Source organism: Mandrillus leucophaeus, unplaced genomic scaffold (genome assembly GCF_000951045.1).
Source record: "Mandrillus leucophaeus isolate KB7577 unplaced genomic scaffold, Mleu.le_1.0 Scaffold404, whole genome shotgun sequence".
In the NCBI taxonomy this organism is placed as follows: domain Eukaryota; kingdom Metazoa; phylum Chordata; class Mammalia; order Primates; family Cercopithecidae; genus Mandrillus; species Mandrillus leucophaeus.
Genome location: NW_012104299.1, coordinates 1907169 through 1924760, shown reverse-complemented (window position 1 = coordinate 1924760; position 17592 = coordinate 1907169). Strand labels below are relative to the sequence as shown.

The window sequence follows — 17592 nt, the reverse complement described above, 5'->3', positions numbered from 1 at the left end:
GCCATCAGTCCTTCTTTTTAAACTTTTATTTTAGGTTCGGGGGTTACATTTCAGGTAAATTGTATGTCACAGGGGTTTGGTATACAGATTATTTTGTCACTCAGGCAAGAAGCATAGTACTCATAGGTAGTTTTTCCATCCTCTCCCTCCTCCCACCCTCCACCCAGCCTGGATGTCTGTTGTTCCCTTCTTTGTGTCCTTGTGTACTCAATGTTTAGCTCCCACTTGTAAGTGAGACCATGTGGTATTTGGTTTGCTGTTCCTGTGTTAGTTTGCTTAGGATAATGGTTTCAGCTCCATCCATGTTGCTACAAAGAACAAGATTTCTTTTTTTTTATGGCTGCATGGTATTCTACAGTGTATATGTACCACATTTTCTTTATCCAGTCTACCAATGATGGGCATTTAGGTTGGTTCCATGTCTTTGCTATTGTGAATAGTGCTGCAGTGAACATAGGCATGCATGTGTCTTTATGATGGAATGAGTTATATTCCTTTGGGTATATACCTAGTAATGGGATTGCTGGCTCAAATGGTAATTCTGTTTTAAGTTCTTTGAGAAATCATCACACTGCTTTCTACAATGGCTGAACTAATTTCATTCCCACCAGCAGCATATAAGCTTCCCTTTTCTCCTTGCCAGCATCTGTTATTTTTTGACTTTTTAATAATAGCCATTCTGACTGGTGTGAGATGGTATCTCATTGTGGTTTTGATTTGCATTTCGAGAATGAGTAAATTCTCGAGAAGATGTATCTGTTTTCCCCAAATAGAGGGAAGTAACCGTCAACCATAAGGAGGACCATAAGCTCATTAGGTTGGCAGGTGTCTCGGGCCCTGGGTGGCCCACTCCCACTGGCTGATGGCCGCTGGGAGGGACTGGCCAGGGGCCGGGACCACACTCTAGAAGTGAGTCCTCTTTCAGCTCCAATACCTTGAGGCATATGGAGCCTCCAACTCCTCCCCCCAGGAGGTGATGGGGGCAGGGGCTGCTCATGGCAGGGTCACTGCTATCATTTAGGGATGAGGGCAGTGCCGGGTGCTGAAGGGACCCTTGACATAGGCCTGAGCCCCAACTCTGCCACTTCTGGTCCACGTGATCTTGGGTGAGCTCTTTCTTGAGGCACAGTTTCAGTTTCCTCATCTCTAATAGGGGAAGCATGCTAGTTCCTTCCTCAGAGGATTAAGTGGGATCACTTATGTGTAGTGTCCAGAATGCTAATCAACACATAGAGACACTCCACACACAGCTGGTATTATTCTAAATGTTGTCATGCTGTGAGAGAGAATTTGTGGAACTTGTAGACCTCAGACTCCATGTTAGGGTGCTGTACCTAGGCAGTTTCCTCTTCTACCTCTTCACCTTCTCATACTTCTCCTCTGGTTGGAGGTGGAAGGAGGGGTTACATGCCACTTTCAATCTCTCCGCCTACTCCAATAAGCAGCTGCTCAGAACCTCAGTCTACACTGGCGAGTATACAGATCTTTCGGTAAAAGGCAGAAATACGGCCGGGCAGTATAAACTACTGTGCTCTGCAGAGGTGCTCAGCCTGCAGCCCTCAGTGAGCAACACCCCCTCCCCACACCATATGCTCCCACCAATAGGGGACAAACTGCTTTCTTCTTGTGGCTTCTGTGTGACCATGGCTGGCTGAGGGAAGGGAAGGGGCTAATGTTTGCTGATAGCTCCCTGCATGCCAGGCACGGAGCTGAGTGCGTCACCCCTTGTCACGGCTCGGCTAAGACTCACTACTGCGTTATGAGGTAGATGGCCACGTTGGCCTCTGTTTCACATTTGAGAAAGCAGGCCGAGAGAGAGGCTGGCTCCCCCAAGGACGCACAGCTGACAAGTTGTGAAGCCAGGATCTGAACCTCAGCTGATGGCCACCAGAGCCCACTCCACATCCTGCCTGACGTTTTCTAATGTCTTTATTGTGGCTTTTAGAAGTTTTTCTGGATTTCCTGAAATCCATTAACAGAGGTAATGTCAGTTTCCTTTTTCATGTGGAGAAAACGAAGTAGAGAGACACAGCCGTTTGCCCAAGGTGACCCAGCCAGGATTCAGTTATGTGTTTCCAATTCTGTAGCTCATGCACCTCCCTGATACCACCACTGCTCCCCTCTCCATCCGGCAAGGCCTATGTCCTGCACCTCGGGCCGGCTTCATGGGCAGGGGGCTTGTACAGCCGCCCAAGACCCCACCCTCAGAAGAACCCTTGTTTGGTTTAATGTTCTGTTACCATCTCAGAATTCTTTACGCTTTTTTTTCTGAACAGTAAACCTGCATTTTTATTTTGCATTGAGCCTTGTAAATTGTAAGCAGTTCTACCTCTACCTGATGAGGTCGTACCTGGCTGGATGGCTATTTACTTCTCATGATCACAATCTTGAATCCAAGACTCCTTAGACAGCTGCACCCCCTTAATTTTTTAAAAAAATCTCTATCTATCTATCTATCTATCTATCTATCTATCTACCTACCTACCTAGCTACCTACCTATCTATTTTGAGACAGTCTTGCTCTGTTGCCCAGGCTGGAGTGTAGTGGCACAATCGCGGATCACCACAACCTCCACCTCCTGGGTTCAAACGATTTTTGTGCCTTAGCCTACTGAGTAGCTGGGATTACAGACGTGTGCCACCATGCACGGCTAATTTTTATATTTTTAGTAGAGACAAGGTTTTGCCTTTTTGGCCAAGCTGGTCTCAAAATCCTGGCCTTGGGTGATTCGCCTGCCTTGGCCTCTCAGAGTGCTAGGATTACAGACGTGAGCCACCATGCCTGGCCTTTATTTATTTATTTTGAGACCAGGTTATAAGACTGGCTAATTTTTGTATTTTTAGTAGAGATGGGGTTTTACCATGTTGCCCAGGCTGGTCTTGAACTCCTGGGCTCAAGTGATCCACCTGCCTTGGCCTCCCATAGTGCTGGGATTACAACAGGTATGAACCACTGCGCCCAGCCCCATCTCTTTTCTTGCCTGCTTTGCCTTAACCCCTTGTGTTTCTGGATCTCCCAGTTTCTGACTTTAGATCCTCTCTCTGCTCTCAATGCCAGTGCTGCCTGATTCCTCACGGTTCTCCCCATCTCACCTTTGGCTCCGTGGCTTTCTCGGCCCTGCACCTGTGTTTCTCTGCAGATACCTGTCTGGCTACCCAATCCCAAGGTCCTTGCTTATTTCTCTCCTGCACTCCTGCCGGTGGCCTGACCCCTCCTGCCCTGTGATAATTGTCTGCAGCCTCCATCCTGGGTTCACCTGTCAGCCGGCCCAAAGCTATGTAAACAACAAGTCTAGCTGTGTCCCTATTTGGGCAACTCTGCAAGGGAAAAATAAGAAGTTGTTAGAATGCTAAGAATCTAGAGATTCCTTAGGTGGAATCTTCCTCCTGTAGCAAAGTGTGTCGCTGAGATGAGGCATAAAGAAGTGGCTTGGCTCCAGGAGGGCTGGCAGCTGAGAAAGGAGGGAAGTTGTGTGTAAATGCCAGGCTGGAAAAAACCCCTTATTTCTTATTTTATCATGAGGTGGTTTTCTTTGAGTTGCTTAGAATTGTGTGTACTCTTTTTTTTTGTAACAACTTCACTTTAACATAATGTTTCTTATTGCCTTCGGCTAAGATATAATAATATTGATAGTAGTTTTGCAAGACTTAGCAAATAAAAATACAGGATTCCCAGTTATGTTTGAATTTCAGGTAAGTAATGAATATCTTTTTCACATAAGTAGGTCCCAAATATTGCCTGTGAATCCTGCGTTGTATCTTACGATGAGGGCTAAAATTGTGGCGTGCACGTGCTCAGTGGTGGTGTAGTAGCCCTAATGAGTAGGCTCTGTGTGTGGGTCTCTGTTATGTGCCAGGCACCTTATGTCTATTATCTCATTTAGTCCCTCTTTTTTTCTATTCTCCTTTTACAAATGAGAAATTAGAGGCTCTGAGATGCTGAGCAACTCATCCAAGGTCATAGCCAGGAAGTGGTAGGACTAGGATTTTAACCTTTGTCTGACCCCCAAAGCCCATATACTTCTATTTCCTTCCTTCCTTCCTTCTTTCCTTCCTTCCTTCCTTTTTCTCTCTTTCCTTCCCTCCTTCATTCCCTCCCTCCTCTCTCTCTTTCCTTTCTTTTCTTTTCCTTCTTTCTTTCTTTCTCTTTCTTTCTTTCTCTTTCTCTCTTTCTTTCTTTCTTTACTTCCTTCCTTCCCTCTTTCCTTCCTTCTTTCTTTCTCTCTCTTTCTTTCTCTCTCTTTCTTTCTTTCTCTTTCTTTCTCCTTCCTTCCTTCCTTCCTTCCTTCCTTCCTTCCTATCTTCTTTCCTTCCTTCCTCCCTTCCTCCCTTCCTCCCTTCCTTCTATCTGTCTCTCTCTCTCTCTCTTTCTTTCTTTTTTGAGACAAGGTCTTGTTCAGTCACCCATGCTCCAGTGCAGTGGTGCCATCCTAGCTCACTGTCGCCTCAAACTCCTGGGCTCAAGCAATCCTCTGGCCTCAGCCTCCAGCAGTTGCTGGGACCACAGGCATGTATCACCATCCATACTCTTTCCTGAATCTCTTCTCCACCACTCCCTCCAAATCAAATTGTCTCTTCACCTTTTAGAGAAGTTCAGGACTGTTTTCCCTCACTGTCCTCTCCCTGCACGCACTCCTAGAAGAGCAGAGATCCCTGTATGTCAACGTAGAGGAAGCAGATCCCATGGACGGCTAATATTTCCAGGTTCATAATTTATTGTACAAATTGAATTATCACATGACAAGTTGACATGAGCTTCTCCAGGCATGAGAACTTAATGGAGGAGGCACAGACAGTTTAGAATCCATTATGTTGCTTTCACAGCTGGAGTTTTTTTAGATCTTGACTTGGAGTGAAAGGTCATCAAAACAATGCCTCCGTATGTGGCCAGCACACAACTCATTCTCCTGGTGAGCGTCTAAAAGTTGAAATGGATTTTAGTGCCTGGGATTGGGCATCATTTTCTGGACCTGTCATGATTTCAATCTAGCCAAAGCCACACATTCCGCAGCCACTGTCCTTCAACGTACGCAACTTGGACAGCTATTTTTAAAGCTAGAAATACAAGCTAAAATTCATGTGGACGATCCAAGGTAGAGGTGGGAAAGTCTCACCTTCAACCAAATCCTATTAATGGAGAGCAGGCTGCAGTTCCATTCCCGGAAGGTAACTGGTAATTCTGGGAATCAGAAAACAAAATAGCAAACTACAGCGCAGAGGCAGAGCCCTAGGGAGAGAATAAAATCAAATGAAGCGAACAGGAGTATACAAATTGTAAACCCCTGAAGACTGAGATAATGGCCCTAGAAGCATGTATATTAGGCCAAAGGAAGACCCCCTAGAGACAGAATGGAAATGAGCATGGCAGAAAGTCCTGCAAATACAGCTCCCTGCAGGGCCCAGAGAACACCAGGCAGCCAGGGTGCGTCCACTCAGGAGCCCTGTGCCCCCAGGTTCTGGCTGCAGAACAGTGGCCGACAGGCAGAAAGCTTGATGCTGGGGTCTGGACTCCTTGGAGGTGCTTAAGACACTGGCTGCTGAGTAGGGGCCTAGCATGATTCTGGTCTTCACCATCATGAGTGTTAAGGACAGAGTGTTTCTGGTACTTGTGTTTGTCTTGTGTTAGGCTCTAATTCACTTTTGCTTTACATTTTATTTATTTATTTATTATGAGATGGAGTTTCGCTCTATCGCCCAGGCTGGAGTGCAATAGCATGATCTCGGCTCACTGCAGCCTCCACCTCCTGGGTTCAAGCAATTCTCCTGCATCATTCCCGCCTCCACCACCACGCCCCCTCCTCCCCCCTGCCGCCAAGTAACTGGATTACAGGTGTGCACCACCATGCCTGGCTAATTTTTGTATTTTCAGTAGAGATGAGGGGCTCACCATGTTGGCCAGGCTGACCTTAGGTGATCTGCCTGCCTCAGCTTCCCAAAGGGCTGGGGTTACAGGCGTGAACCACTGTACCCGGCCTTGTTTACATTTTAAATTAAGTCACTGGACAGAGTCATTCCATCCTGTGGCACTCTCAGCTTCAGGGCAAGGAAGGAATGGGAAGAGAGCAGGCTAGGAGGAGAAAGTGAACAGGATCAGCTAGTTTGTGTTTCTCAACAATCACTCTTCAGCTTTGCAAAGGGAGGAGCTGGATATGAATCCTGGCCCATCCAATTACTGACCAGGAGGTGTTGAGAAGGTTACTTACTACCTCTCAGGAGCTTTGTTTCCTCAGCTAAAAATGAGTATAATAAAATCTCCTTACCTTAAGCTTTGTAAAGGCTCAAAGAAGTGTAAATTGCTTCACAGTAGTTGCTAGGCAGTTATCATTATGTAAAAGTACAGCTCCCCCTTTGAGCAGAGGGCATAGACCAGTAGATGCTATTCTGAATAACCCACTCCAGCAAGGCTCCAGCAGAAGGAAGTAATTATACAGTATTAGATTTAAATGTTAGTCCACTCTGGCCCCACGGTCCTTTTCTACCTGAAATGTGCATCTTCTAAAACAGTGCCTTATGTTGGAGGAGAATGGGATCAAATAAGTATGGTTGCCAATGCATTTGGATCATTTGGGGAGTGCTTTCCATTTTTTAGTGGAAAAAAATGCTATTAAGCTTAGAAAATGTCCCCATTATTCTAGGCCCCCAAGCACAATGAAGTCATCATTTATTACATATTTACAGAGCATCTACTCTGCGTCGGACATTGTGCTAGGGAAGATAGACATGGCCCCCTGCCCTTAATGGTGCCTTCATATTGGTTCATACATTGAACAAAGAGTCACACAAATAAGGATAAAATTCAAATGGTGATCAGTGCTATGAAGGAGCAAGTCAGGATGTATAAGAGCCTAAAACATAAAGAACTACATGAGCCTTACCTTTCTGAGATAACTCTTCCTAATCCCTTATGCAGGAAAAAAGATTTCTTGTGAAAAGCAAAGATAGAAAAGCAATCCAGGGAAGCAAAATGAAGCCCAGCCTGAGTTAGAAAGGAGAGACGAGTATATCACAGTCTAGATTGGACTCTCCTTTACTTCTTTTCAATGGGCTCATGGACCAGTGTTTATTTTGCTGACTGGCTCAAAGGAAGTAGTGTCTTCCTCAGATTTACGACTCTTTTCCAAGTGAAGACTTGGGGGGCTTAAGCAGCACGGATATTAGCAAGGCAGGAATTAAGAGGCTCTGCGTGAGACCGGGCAAGGTGGCTCATGCCTGTGATCCCAACACTTTGGGAGGCCAAGGCAGGCAGATCACGAGGTCAAGAGATTGAAACGATCCTGGCCAACATGGTAAATCCCCATCTCTACTAAAAATACAAAAATTAGCTGGGCGTGGTGGTGCGTGCCTGTAGTCCCAGCTACTTGGGAGGCTGAGGCAGGAGAATCATTTGAACCCGGAAGGTGGAGGTTGCAGTGAGCTGAGATCATACCACTGCACTCCAGCCTGGCAACGGAGGGAGACTCTGTCTCAACAACAACAACAAACAAACAAACAACAACAAAAAAGAGGCTCCTCTTGAAGTGTAAGAGTCAGTACCAACCAGCCCCTGGACACAACCAAACCCAGGAGAACTGAGGCTGGGATCACCACCTTGCCCAACCTCTAAGAGTTCCGTGGAGCAGAAAAGCAGCACAGACGAAGCACAGCCCACTGCAACGGCAGATCTATGTATTTTAGCCAGAGATAGATCTGAATGGCTTCCAAGAGCTTCTAAGAGCCTGAACATGAAGCCCCTCTTGGAGCTGTGCACGCAGTGCATGCTGGCCTCAAGCCTTTCCATTATGTGCTTTATTTTGGGTAACATTGGTTTATTTTTTAACTTATATTATTGGTCAAGTTGTTATGACTCTTTGAGGAATGCATCTCACCATTGCTTCAGAGCTCTCCCCGTTACAAAAGAAACCAACACCCAAGCTCTGTGCTAGTTTTTCTATCTCCTCTCTCTCTCTTTTTTTCTTTTTTGAGACAAGATCTTGCACTGTTACTCAGGCTAGAATGCAGTGGCATGATCATGGCTCACTGCAGTCTCAACCTCCCAGGATCAGGCGACCCTTTCACCTCAGCCTCCCAAGTAGCTGAGACTGCAGGTGCACGCTACTGTGCCTGGCTAATTTTTTGTACTTTTAGTAAAGACGGGGTTTTGTCATGTTGCTCGGGCTAGTCTCAAACTCCTGGGCTCAAGTGATCCTCCCTCCTCGGCCTCCCAAAGTGCTGGAATTACAGGCTTGAGCCACCACACCTGGCCTTCCCCATTTTCTCTTAATCCATATCTCAGATGGGAATCTTTATCTCTCACTCTACAGATCATTCTGTAGGCACTATGCTAAATTGGCACCAATCCCAAACTTAGTCTTTAATTCATCTTGGCCTTTAGGCAAGCAAAGTTACAGTGCCAAATTCTGCTCCTTCGCTTGCCAAATCTCTTAGTTGGTATTTATTCCACAGGGGTTACATAGAATAGAGTGGAGGCAGTAGAAACAGGGAAATCCTACCTTTTAAGAAAGACAGAAAATGGGCATTTTTCTCATGGGGAAGGATTTTTATTTTTCAAATGGGTGTTTGAGCTGTAATGATTTCATGACATCTGTTTAATGGTTTTGTTTCTTTGTTTTACAGAAACAAACAGTCATTGCTGTCAAAAAAGAGGTAATTAGTCTTCCACTTCCAGTGAAGAATGGTTTTAAATCTTCTGACAGATTATATGTACTTTGCTTTACCCTCTGCGCTTGGTAATGAAATGAAAACCATGTGCTGTGTTCAAACAATTATTTCCAAATTCATGGATGGCACAGAGTGATGAAGCATCTTTTGTAAGCTCTGGCTGGGTCTGAAAAACCCCTCAAAGGCACAGAGCTGAGGGCTGGCCAGAGAGGACTGTGAACCAATGCTGCAGGCTGCAGAGACTCTACATCCCCAGCGTGGCCCCTGTGCCTATCATTACAGGGCCAGAATGTACCCAAGGTGACAAACTGCCTATTCTGGCAAATCTTATGTCTGGGGCCCAAGACAGAGTCCTGGGAAGCATTGGGCATTGAGGTGGGATGTGCGGTTAGCTATCTGAACGTGGAAGAAGGTGGTTGAGGAGGGGATAACTTGCTTTGGCCAATGCTGCAGAATCAGGAAGTTTAAGGATGTCACCTGTGGTGAGGACCACTCTCTGCTTCTGTCAGCCAGAGGCACGTGAGGGAAAAGTCAGGTATTTGTCCCCGTGTCTCAGTTGAATGCTCCTTACAACTTTTTTTTTTTTCTGCTGATGCTTTTTCCCAGACTAATACATAATGGCTGAAGGAGGCCACTGATTTGAAGTCTGTGGTCATCTGTCCACCGTGGGCCTGACCCACTGGTACTGAGGGGACTGGCTTTGGGCATGGGGTACAGCTGTGGGTAAATGGCTTCTGGGTTTGGAGGCTGTGTGTAGTGACACACTGAAGGGTGGGGGGTTGAACACCTTCTGACAACTGTGTCTCTTCCAGATCATGTATTACCAACAGGCCTTGATGAGGTCCACAGTGAAGTCTTCCGTGTCCCTGGGAGGGTATGTCCCTGATTTGTTGATCTTGCTAAAGTCTGAGCAATAGGTAAGACAAGAGGAGAAGTTCTGTTTTAAGGCAAACTCAACAGGTCCTGGGCTGATGGACTGAAGATTCAGCAGAACTGTGAAGGACAAAACCAGTCTCTTGGGGGCTTAGTTCCTAGTTCATCTCTCAGAATAAGCCTCTGGGTCTCATCTTGGGTTAGACAAAATCAAGGGTAGGTGAGATTCTAGAAAAGACTGTTATGTTTCTTGGAATCCACTAATGTGTGGATGGGGAAGTTGGAAAGAGTTGGAAGTCCGTGGACTGAAGACCCTGTGAGGATCCAAGACAGCCTGGGTTCCTATTGTTACCCTTTCCAATTCATTAGGGGTACGTGAGTCATGTTTACTGGTTCCATGTGCTACTAAATGTCCGTTGTTCGTCTTTGATTTAAAATCCCATGAAGATAAATTGGACATTTATGTTTGATTTGTTGAACTTTCTGGCTCCTTTGACCCAGCCCCCCATAGGATATCATCTAGGAGACAAGAAAGAGCTGAGTGCCGCCTCCCACATACAAGCAGTTATTCTTTTAAAATGCGGAATTTATTTTAGGAGCACATTGCTAACTCTGGGATTTTCCTGCACACATGAAAATAAACTTGGCTTATTCCTGGGAGGCACGATGTGACTAATCATGTATTCTAACTGTGTAAGACTCAAGTCATGGTACTAATCGGGACTGAAGATGCTCTGTTTTGTTTAGTGCCTTCCTTCAATATGGTTAAGGGTTGGGCTCTTGTAAAACTTTTTTATGTCTTCCTATGTCCCCAGTTTGCAAAAATGCTACCTGCCTGAGAAAATATGCCCTGACCCCACCCACATTTCAGTGACTCTGCTGCTACTGAGCCCTGATCCTAGCTGCGGAGGGCACCTGTGTACTCAGGGGCACTCACTTTGGGTTATAATAATCCTCATTATTCTATGATAAACTCAAAACCATGTACTTCTGTGTTCCATAAACCCAGTTTCATGAAACCAAACAGAAAGAAAATGAAAGGAGATCCAAGGATATTTCTTAGACATACTTTCCAATATTTATTACCATAATTTTGACATCATTAGTGTTTTGACCTGTGAACCAGTTTTTTTTTGTTTGTTTGTTTTTGTTTTTGTTATTTTCCTCCAGCTTCTCCGCTGGCAAAGGTCTGGGCCAGGTGAGGTGGTGTGCGCCTGGTAAAGGTCTGGGCCTGGTGTGCACTGGTAAAGGATTGGGCCGAGTGAGGTGGTGTACGCCTGTAATCCCAGCACTTTGGGAAGCCGAGGCAGGCAGATCACGTGAGGCCAGGAGTTCAAGACCAGCCTAGTCAAAATGGTGAAACCCTGTCCCTACTAAAAATATAAAAATTAGCCGGGCATGGTGGTGTGCACCTGTAGTCCCAGCTACTTAGGAGGCTGAGGCACAAGAATTACTTGAACCCAGGAGGAGGAGGCTGCAGTGAGCTGAGAGAGCGCCACTGCGCTCCAGGCTGGGAGACAGCGCAAACTCTGTCTCAAAAAAAAAACATTAAAAAAAGGTCTGATTGTGGACTAAGAGAGTCTCAGGAGAGAAGAAGCCAGGGGGCTTGAGTTCTGCATAGAACTGCAAACCCAGTGCTTGTCGCTAAGGCACCAGTGGTTTATCTCTAAGGCGTGGATCCTGTTCTGTCCAAATCTCATGGCTGAAGGAAGACTTCAGGGCAGGTGCATTTCACATTCACTGTGGACACAATTTTCCAACTACGGGGAGGAGGCACAGCAGGTTTTCGATACCCAGACAGCAGGAGATGTACTAACTCAGAAGGTCTGACTCAACTCAATGGAATTAGCTCTTTTTTAGAAAAGTTTTTAAAAATTGACACATAATTGTATATGTTTGGGGTACATAGTGACGTTTCAGTACGTACAGTGTATACTGATTAGATCAGGGTAATTAGCATATCCATCATCTCAAAGGTTTATCATTTGTTTGTGTTGGGAGCATTCAATATATTCTTTTCTGGCTATTTGAAAGTATATAAAGTAGAACAGAGGTTACTACAGACTGGGAAGGGCAGGGGGGAGGGGAGATAGGAAACTATTTGTTAAAGGATAAAAAATTAGGCTGGGAGTGGTGGCTCATGCCTATAATCCCAGCACTTTGGGAGGCTGAGGCGGGAGGATTGCTCGAGTCCAGGAGTTGAAGATCAGCCTGGGCAACATAGTGAGACTCCATCTCTACAAAGAATTTTTTAAAAAAATAGCCAGGTGTGGTGGCGCATGCCTGTGGTCCCATCTCATCATCAGGCTGAGGTGGGAGAATGGCTTGAGCCTGAGAGGTCAAGGCTGCAGTGAGCTGTGATTGCATCACCGCACTCCAGCCTCAGTGACAGAGCAAGACGCTGTGTCAAAAAACCAAAAACACAAAGAAACAAAAAAAACAGTTACAAAATTACAGTTAGACGGTGTTCTGTAGCACTGTAGGATGACTGTAGTTAATAATAATATAGTATGTGTTTCCAAATAGCTAGAAGAGAAGGAATTAGCCCTTCCTCCAAATAGTGTGTTTGGGCCAATTAAGCCCCAGTTTTAAATAATGGGCCTAAGTTTCCAAACCCAGGCATTATCCTGACAAAGGGTAGAACCCAACATGGCAAGAGTCTTAGAGTCTATGGCAACTTTGGGTTTCTAAGATGGGTGCAGAGACACAAGTTTGAACACTCCAAGTTGGCTTTGAATCTAAAAACCTATTGATAAAATAGAAACAGGCCATATTTTAATGAAATAGGTACAGAAAGGCCGGGCGTGGGGGCTCACACCTGTAATCCCAGCACTTTGGGAGACTGAGGTGGATCGCTTGAGCCCAGGAGTTTGAGACCAACCTGGGCAACTTGGTGAAACCCCGTCTCTACCAAAAATACAAAAAAAATTAGCCTGGCATGGTGGTTCGCGTCTGTGGCCCCAGCTACTCAGGAGGCTGAGGTGTGAGGATTGCTTGAACCTGGGGGGTGGAGGCTGCAGTGAGCCAAGATTGTGCCACTGCACTCCAGCTTGACTGTCTCAAAAAAAGGAAGAAAGAAAGAAAAACAAAAGAAAGAAATAGATACAGAGGAATGACAGAGGGACTGGATGGAAGACAATGTTTCATTTCACAAGTAGGATTGGGACTGATTTTGTCAAATATCTGCCAATCCCTAGGGTTATTCTATTCGAGGAAGTTTCAAAGAAGACAGTAATAAGTATGTCACCAAATCAATACAGGAAAAGAGACTGGTCAGTTGACCTGTGTATTGATGTCATGTCTTGGGTGTCGAGCTTCTTGGAAATTGTTTTCTGTTTGCTTTTCAGGATTGTGAAATACAGTGAGCAGTTCTCATCCAACGATGCCATCATGTCAGGCTGCCTTCCCAGCAACCCCTGGATCACCGATGACACCCAGTTCTGGGACTTAAACGCCAAATTGTATGTATTTTATATATTGGTGTTTTCAAAAAACCATTTTTGAGTGACAATTCACATGCCATAAAATTCACCCATTCAAAGCATACAGTTCAATGGTTTTTATTATATTCATAGAGCTACAATCAATGTTAAAACACGTTCATTACACAGAAAAGAAACCTTGGACCCCTCCAGCCTTAGGCAACTATGAATCTGCTTTCTATCTTTACGGATTTGTCTATCCGGACATTTCCTATCAATGGCATCAATTGGAATTGGAGGAATGACAGAGGGACTGGATGGCAGACAATGTTTCATTTCACAAGTAGAAGAGGAACTGATTTTGTCAAATACTTGCCAATCCCAAGGGCTACTAGATTCGAGCAAGTTTATAAGAAGACAGTAATAAATATGTCACCAAATCTATATAGGAAAAGAGGACAGGCTGGTCAGTTGTATTGATTTCATCTCTTGGGTGTTGTGCTTCTAGGAAATCTAGGAAAGACTATGGGGTCTTTTGTGACGAGCTTTTTTCACTTAGCATAATGTTTTCAAGGTTTATGAATCTTGTAGCATGGATCAGAACTTCATTCCCATTTATGGTCGAATCATCTTCGTGGTATGGATGCACTAGAGTTTGTTTATCCATTCATCCGCTGATGGACATGTGGGTGGTTTCTGCCTTTTAGCTATTATGAAGAATGCTGCTATCAACATTCGTGGGCAGGTTTTTGTATGGGTGTGTTTTCATTTCTCTCGGGTGTATATCTAGGAGTGGAATTGCTGAGTCAAATGGTGACTCTATGTTTAACAACAGATTGGTTTTGAAAATTAAAAAATCATAGGTATGGCTTTGCAAGTTTGCTATCTAATTAGAGTAAACTTAAGTTCTGGGCGGGCAGAGCCCTAAACCTGCCCTTTCCCTTGCCCTTTGGCTCTGTCTGTCAGTTTTCCCTTGCCCTTTGTCTCTGTCTGACAGTCTTTGCTCACTGGACCTGCACGCATGTGTTATTTGGAAGAGGGGGCAGAGGCAGAAACGCAGGAGAGTTCCAGCACACAGAGGGAGGAAGAAGAGAAGGGTGTAATGGTCAAGTTAGAGGGAGAGAGAGAGGAGGACAGGGGAGAAAGGACAGGCCTGAGTGTGTGAGGGAGGTGGGGTGATGGGAAAGGAGGGAGTGCCAGGTATAGGTCACAGCTTGGGTCAACACTGCTGAGGCCATGAGGAACACACAGGTGACACTGAGCCAGCTGGGTAAGCAGGCCTGGCCTGGGAGGGTCCCGCTTCTCATCTCCAGCAACACTGGTACCTATTCCACGTGGCCTGCTCTGGGCAGCCAACGGGTTAAGGAGGCCACTCCTCTGGAGTTGGGGGTGCCCTGTCTATTAAGGTCAACTGCAGAGCCAAAGACTCTAGAGCTATCTTCTGGGATGGCTTCCCTTATCCTCTGTGGCCTCTGGTTATTGGGGTGCTTCTCTGCAGCCCGTGTCTGCCTCCCAGGGTACTGAATGAGAGAGGCGACCTGTGTCTGCCTGTGGACAAGCGTGTGCAGACGCCGGCTCTCCCTGGAGGAGAAGGCAGGGCACCTGGCCAGGAAGAGGGTTGTCCTAGGAGGGCTTGAGGAGGAGAGATGGATGGCAGCTGAATTTTAAGTAAAATGGGGAGCATGGTATCGAAGACAGGTAGAGGTTGCTGGAGAGAAGAAAAGGGTGTGTTCTGTGTAAGAACCGTTGATCAGAGGGCACTGGGTGGGTGACAACTGGAACTCCCCGTTAAAGTGGGAAGCCCTGTTCTTTATTGTGGATCCTATATGTTTATTGAACCTATTTTATATATATATATATATATATATTTTTTTTTTTTTTGGTGCACCTGTCACCTGAGCAGTATACACTGAACCCAATTTGTAGTCTTTTATCGCTCACTCCCTTTTCACCCTTTTCCCCTGAGTCCCTGAAGTCCGTTGTGTAATTCCTTACGCCTTTGCATCCTCGTAGCTTAGCTCCCATGAAAGTGGGAAGTCTTGTTCTTAATGATTTAGATTTTAGAACATTATTACGATTATTGGGGAAGCTTAACAAAAACATAAATATTCAGGCCTTATCCTCCCAAACCTCTTATTTAATTGGCCTGGGTTGCTCTCTCACCCCTATCGGTGTTTTTTTGAAAGCTCTGCTGATTTTCACAAGCAGCCAGGATTCTGAGGCTGGTTTAGAGCATTGATTCCCAGTGTGGTCCCTGGACCAGCGGCATCCACAGCACCAGGGAACCTGTCAGACGTGCGTATTCTTGGGCCCCACCCACTCCTACTGAATCAGAACCTGTGAGGTTGGGACCCAGCAATCTGTTTCAATGCGTCTTCCAGGTGATTCTGATGCATGTGGAAGTTTGCAAACCCCTGTCGTCATCACAACTCAGCTTCTTACTAATTATGTGAGACTTGGCAAATATTTAACCTCTTTGAGCCTCAGTTTTCTTGACAATAAAATGGGATAGTAATACTCAACTCCTAGTGTTTTTTTAAGGATTCAATGGTATGTGTGTAACACACAGTACTTCATATAGGACAATGCTTTGTGAATGGCAGCTGTTAGTGTTATCGGATTTCTTATTGTTTCTACACTTGTTCTTAAGGAAAGTGTAAAACTTGCTTGGCAGGCTTTATCTTGGATCCCATAGACATGAATTGTGCCTGGTTCTGGTCCTAGCTGCTACATCAGTGGGAAACATGGTGTGATGGACTTGAAACCTTAGTTTCAAAGGTCTGTGTTAGGTTTAGGAGAATTCCGTAAGGGATAGGGGAGAAAACTGAGTCTTTTTCTGATTCTCTGGAATGTTAGATCTCTGCTAGCTGGGCTCGAATGTCCTACCTGGGATCAGGGAAATCTTTTCAAACAAGGAACGCAGTGGGACCTGCATCTTAGAGGACGCCCTGAAAGGGAGTGCAGAGACAGCAAATGGGTCTACTCTGAGGCACGTGGCCTGAGGCAGGTACAGGAGGAGCCACCAGCTTCCACCAGAAGCCAGGGCGTGCCATGGTGGAGGGGCAGCTGTCGTGGGTGATAGGCACCCAGCAGGTGGCAGTGATTGTGGCACCCATCACCAATGCTGCTCCAGAATTCTCTCCTGATCCAGGTGGCAGCCTGACCCTCTGCTGGCCAGGCTCCAGGCTGTTACCAGGCCTTGGAGGAGGCATTTGAATTCGTTTGTCCTTAAGGCTAAGCGAGCAGGACCTGAGTGTGGGATCCCCACACTGGGCATGCTCCTCACCTCTGGGATGGTCATGTCTTTGATGTGAGCCCCAGGGGACTTGTCTGTGGCTGAATCTTCCTAGCAAGTAATTACTTGGCTTGTGTGTTATGCAGGGATTGGGAGGAGGAGGAGGATTGGACTGAGCCCTAAGGGCCATTCGACTAAAGCCCCTTACCCCAACCCAGGCCACCGCCTGGCACAACCCCTACCTATCTGGTGCCTTTACAAATCATCCTTGCAGGGTGGAAATCCCAACCAAGATGCGAGTGGAACGATGGGCCTTCAACTTCAGCGAATTGATCCGAGACCCTAAAGGTCGACAGAGCTTCCAGTACTTCCTCAAGAAAGAATTCAGTGGTGGGTCTTTGTTTAAGAAAAAAAAAATTAAAATAACTTACTTTTAGAAAGAGTCCTTTAATGTCTGGCCTAGGGTTTGGGGAATTTCTCAGCAGATGTTTTCAGAGCTTTGCTTATGCCCTCAAACAGTCGCTTCCTTTCACAGCTTTAAGAATGGGACCTGAGCCCAAGACTCGTTCTTTCCATAGACTCAAAGAGGCCACACTGTCTGGGGGAAAATTGCACCTGCTCACAGAATCCACATTTGGATCCCTCACATTTCTGAGGGCTCCATCCATCCTGGATGGCCCCACTGTCACCCGAGGAGCCCCTGCTCCTTCCAGCCTAAGTATAATGAACCTGGAGGAAGGGGAGACAGGCAGTCTTTCCCTTTCTTTCTCTTTTTGTCCCCCAGCCTGATTTTCTTTTTTCTTTTTCTCTTTTTTTGTTTTGGAGACAGAGTCTTGATGTGTCGCCCAGGCTGGAGTGCAGTGGGATGATCTCAGCACTCCCAGGAGCCTCCCAGGTTCAAGTGATTCTCCTGCCTCAGCCTCCCAAGTAGCTGGGATTACAGGCACCTGCCACCACACCTGGCTATTGTGTTGTATTTTTAGTAGCGATGGGGTTTCACCATGTTGGCCAGGCTGGTCTCAAACTCCTGACCTCCGGTGATCCGCCCTCCCCAGCCTCCCAAAGTGTTAGGATTACAGGCGTGAGCCACTGCGCCTGGCTTCCTGATTTTCTTTAGCTCAGTGGTTCTACACATTCAGTCTGCCTGGGGATATTTTAAAACATGTTTTCCTGGATCTCATCCCTAAAGTTGCTTTTAAATTGGTGGGGGTTGGAATCCCTGAAATTTTGGAAACTCCTCAGATGATTCCAATGTGTGGTGATCGAGAGCCATCACCTTAGCTCCTGGCCTGATTTCTTCAGGGCCTTAAGAGGGTGTGGATTTTAGTGGAATGGGCAGGGCCACATTTTATATCCCATCTCTGGATGTCACCTCATAAGGGGCACTGTGACTTTTTTTTTTTT

General features: G+C 46.0%; 1 protein-coding gene across 1 annotated transcript in view; it reads left to right on the top strand.

The window, feature by feature from the left end:
* The window catches only part of RGS9 (regulator of G-protein signaling 9), an 81926-nt gene that overhangs the window by 34856 nt on the left and 29478 nt on the right, over positions 1-17592 (top strand). Inside the window, exons 9-12 of the mRNA XM_011992151.1 lie at positions 8614-8643; positions 9471-9532; positions 12879-12992; positions 16463-16578. Coding sequence (XP_011847541.1) covers positions 8614-8643; positions 9471-9532; positions 12879-12992; positions 16463-16578 — 322 coding nt within the window. The remainder of the gene's footprint in view (positions 1-8613; positions 8644-9470; positions 9533-12878; positions 12993-16462; positions 16579-17592) is intronic.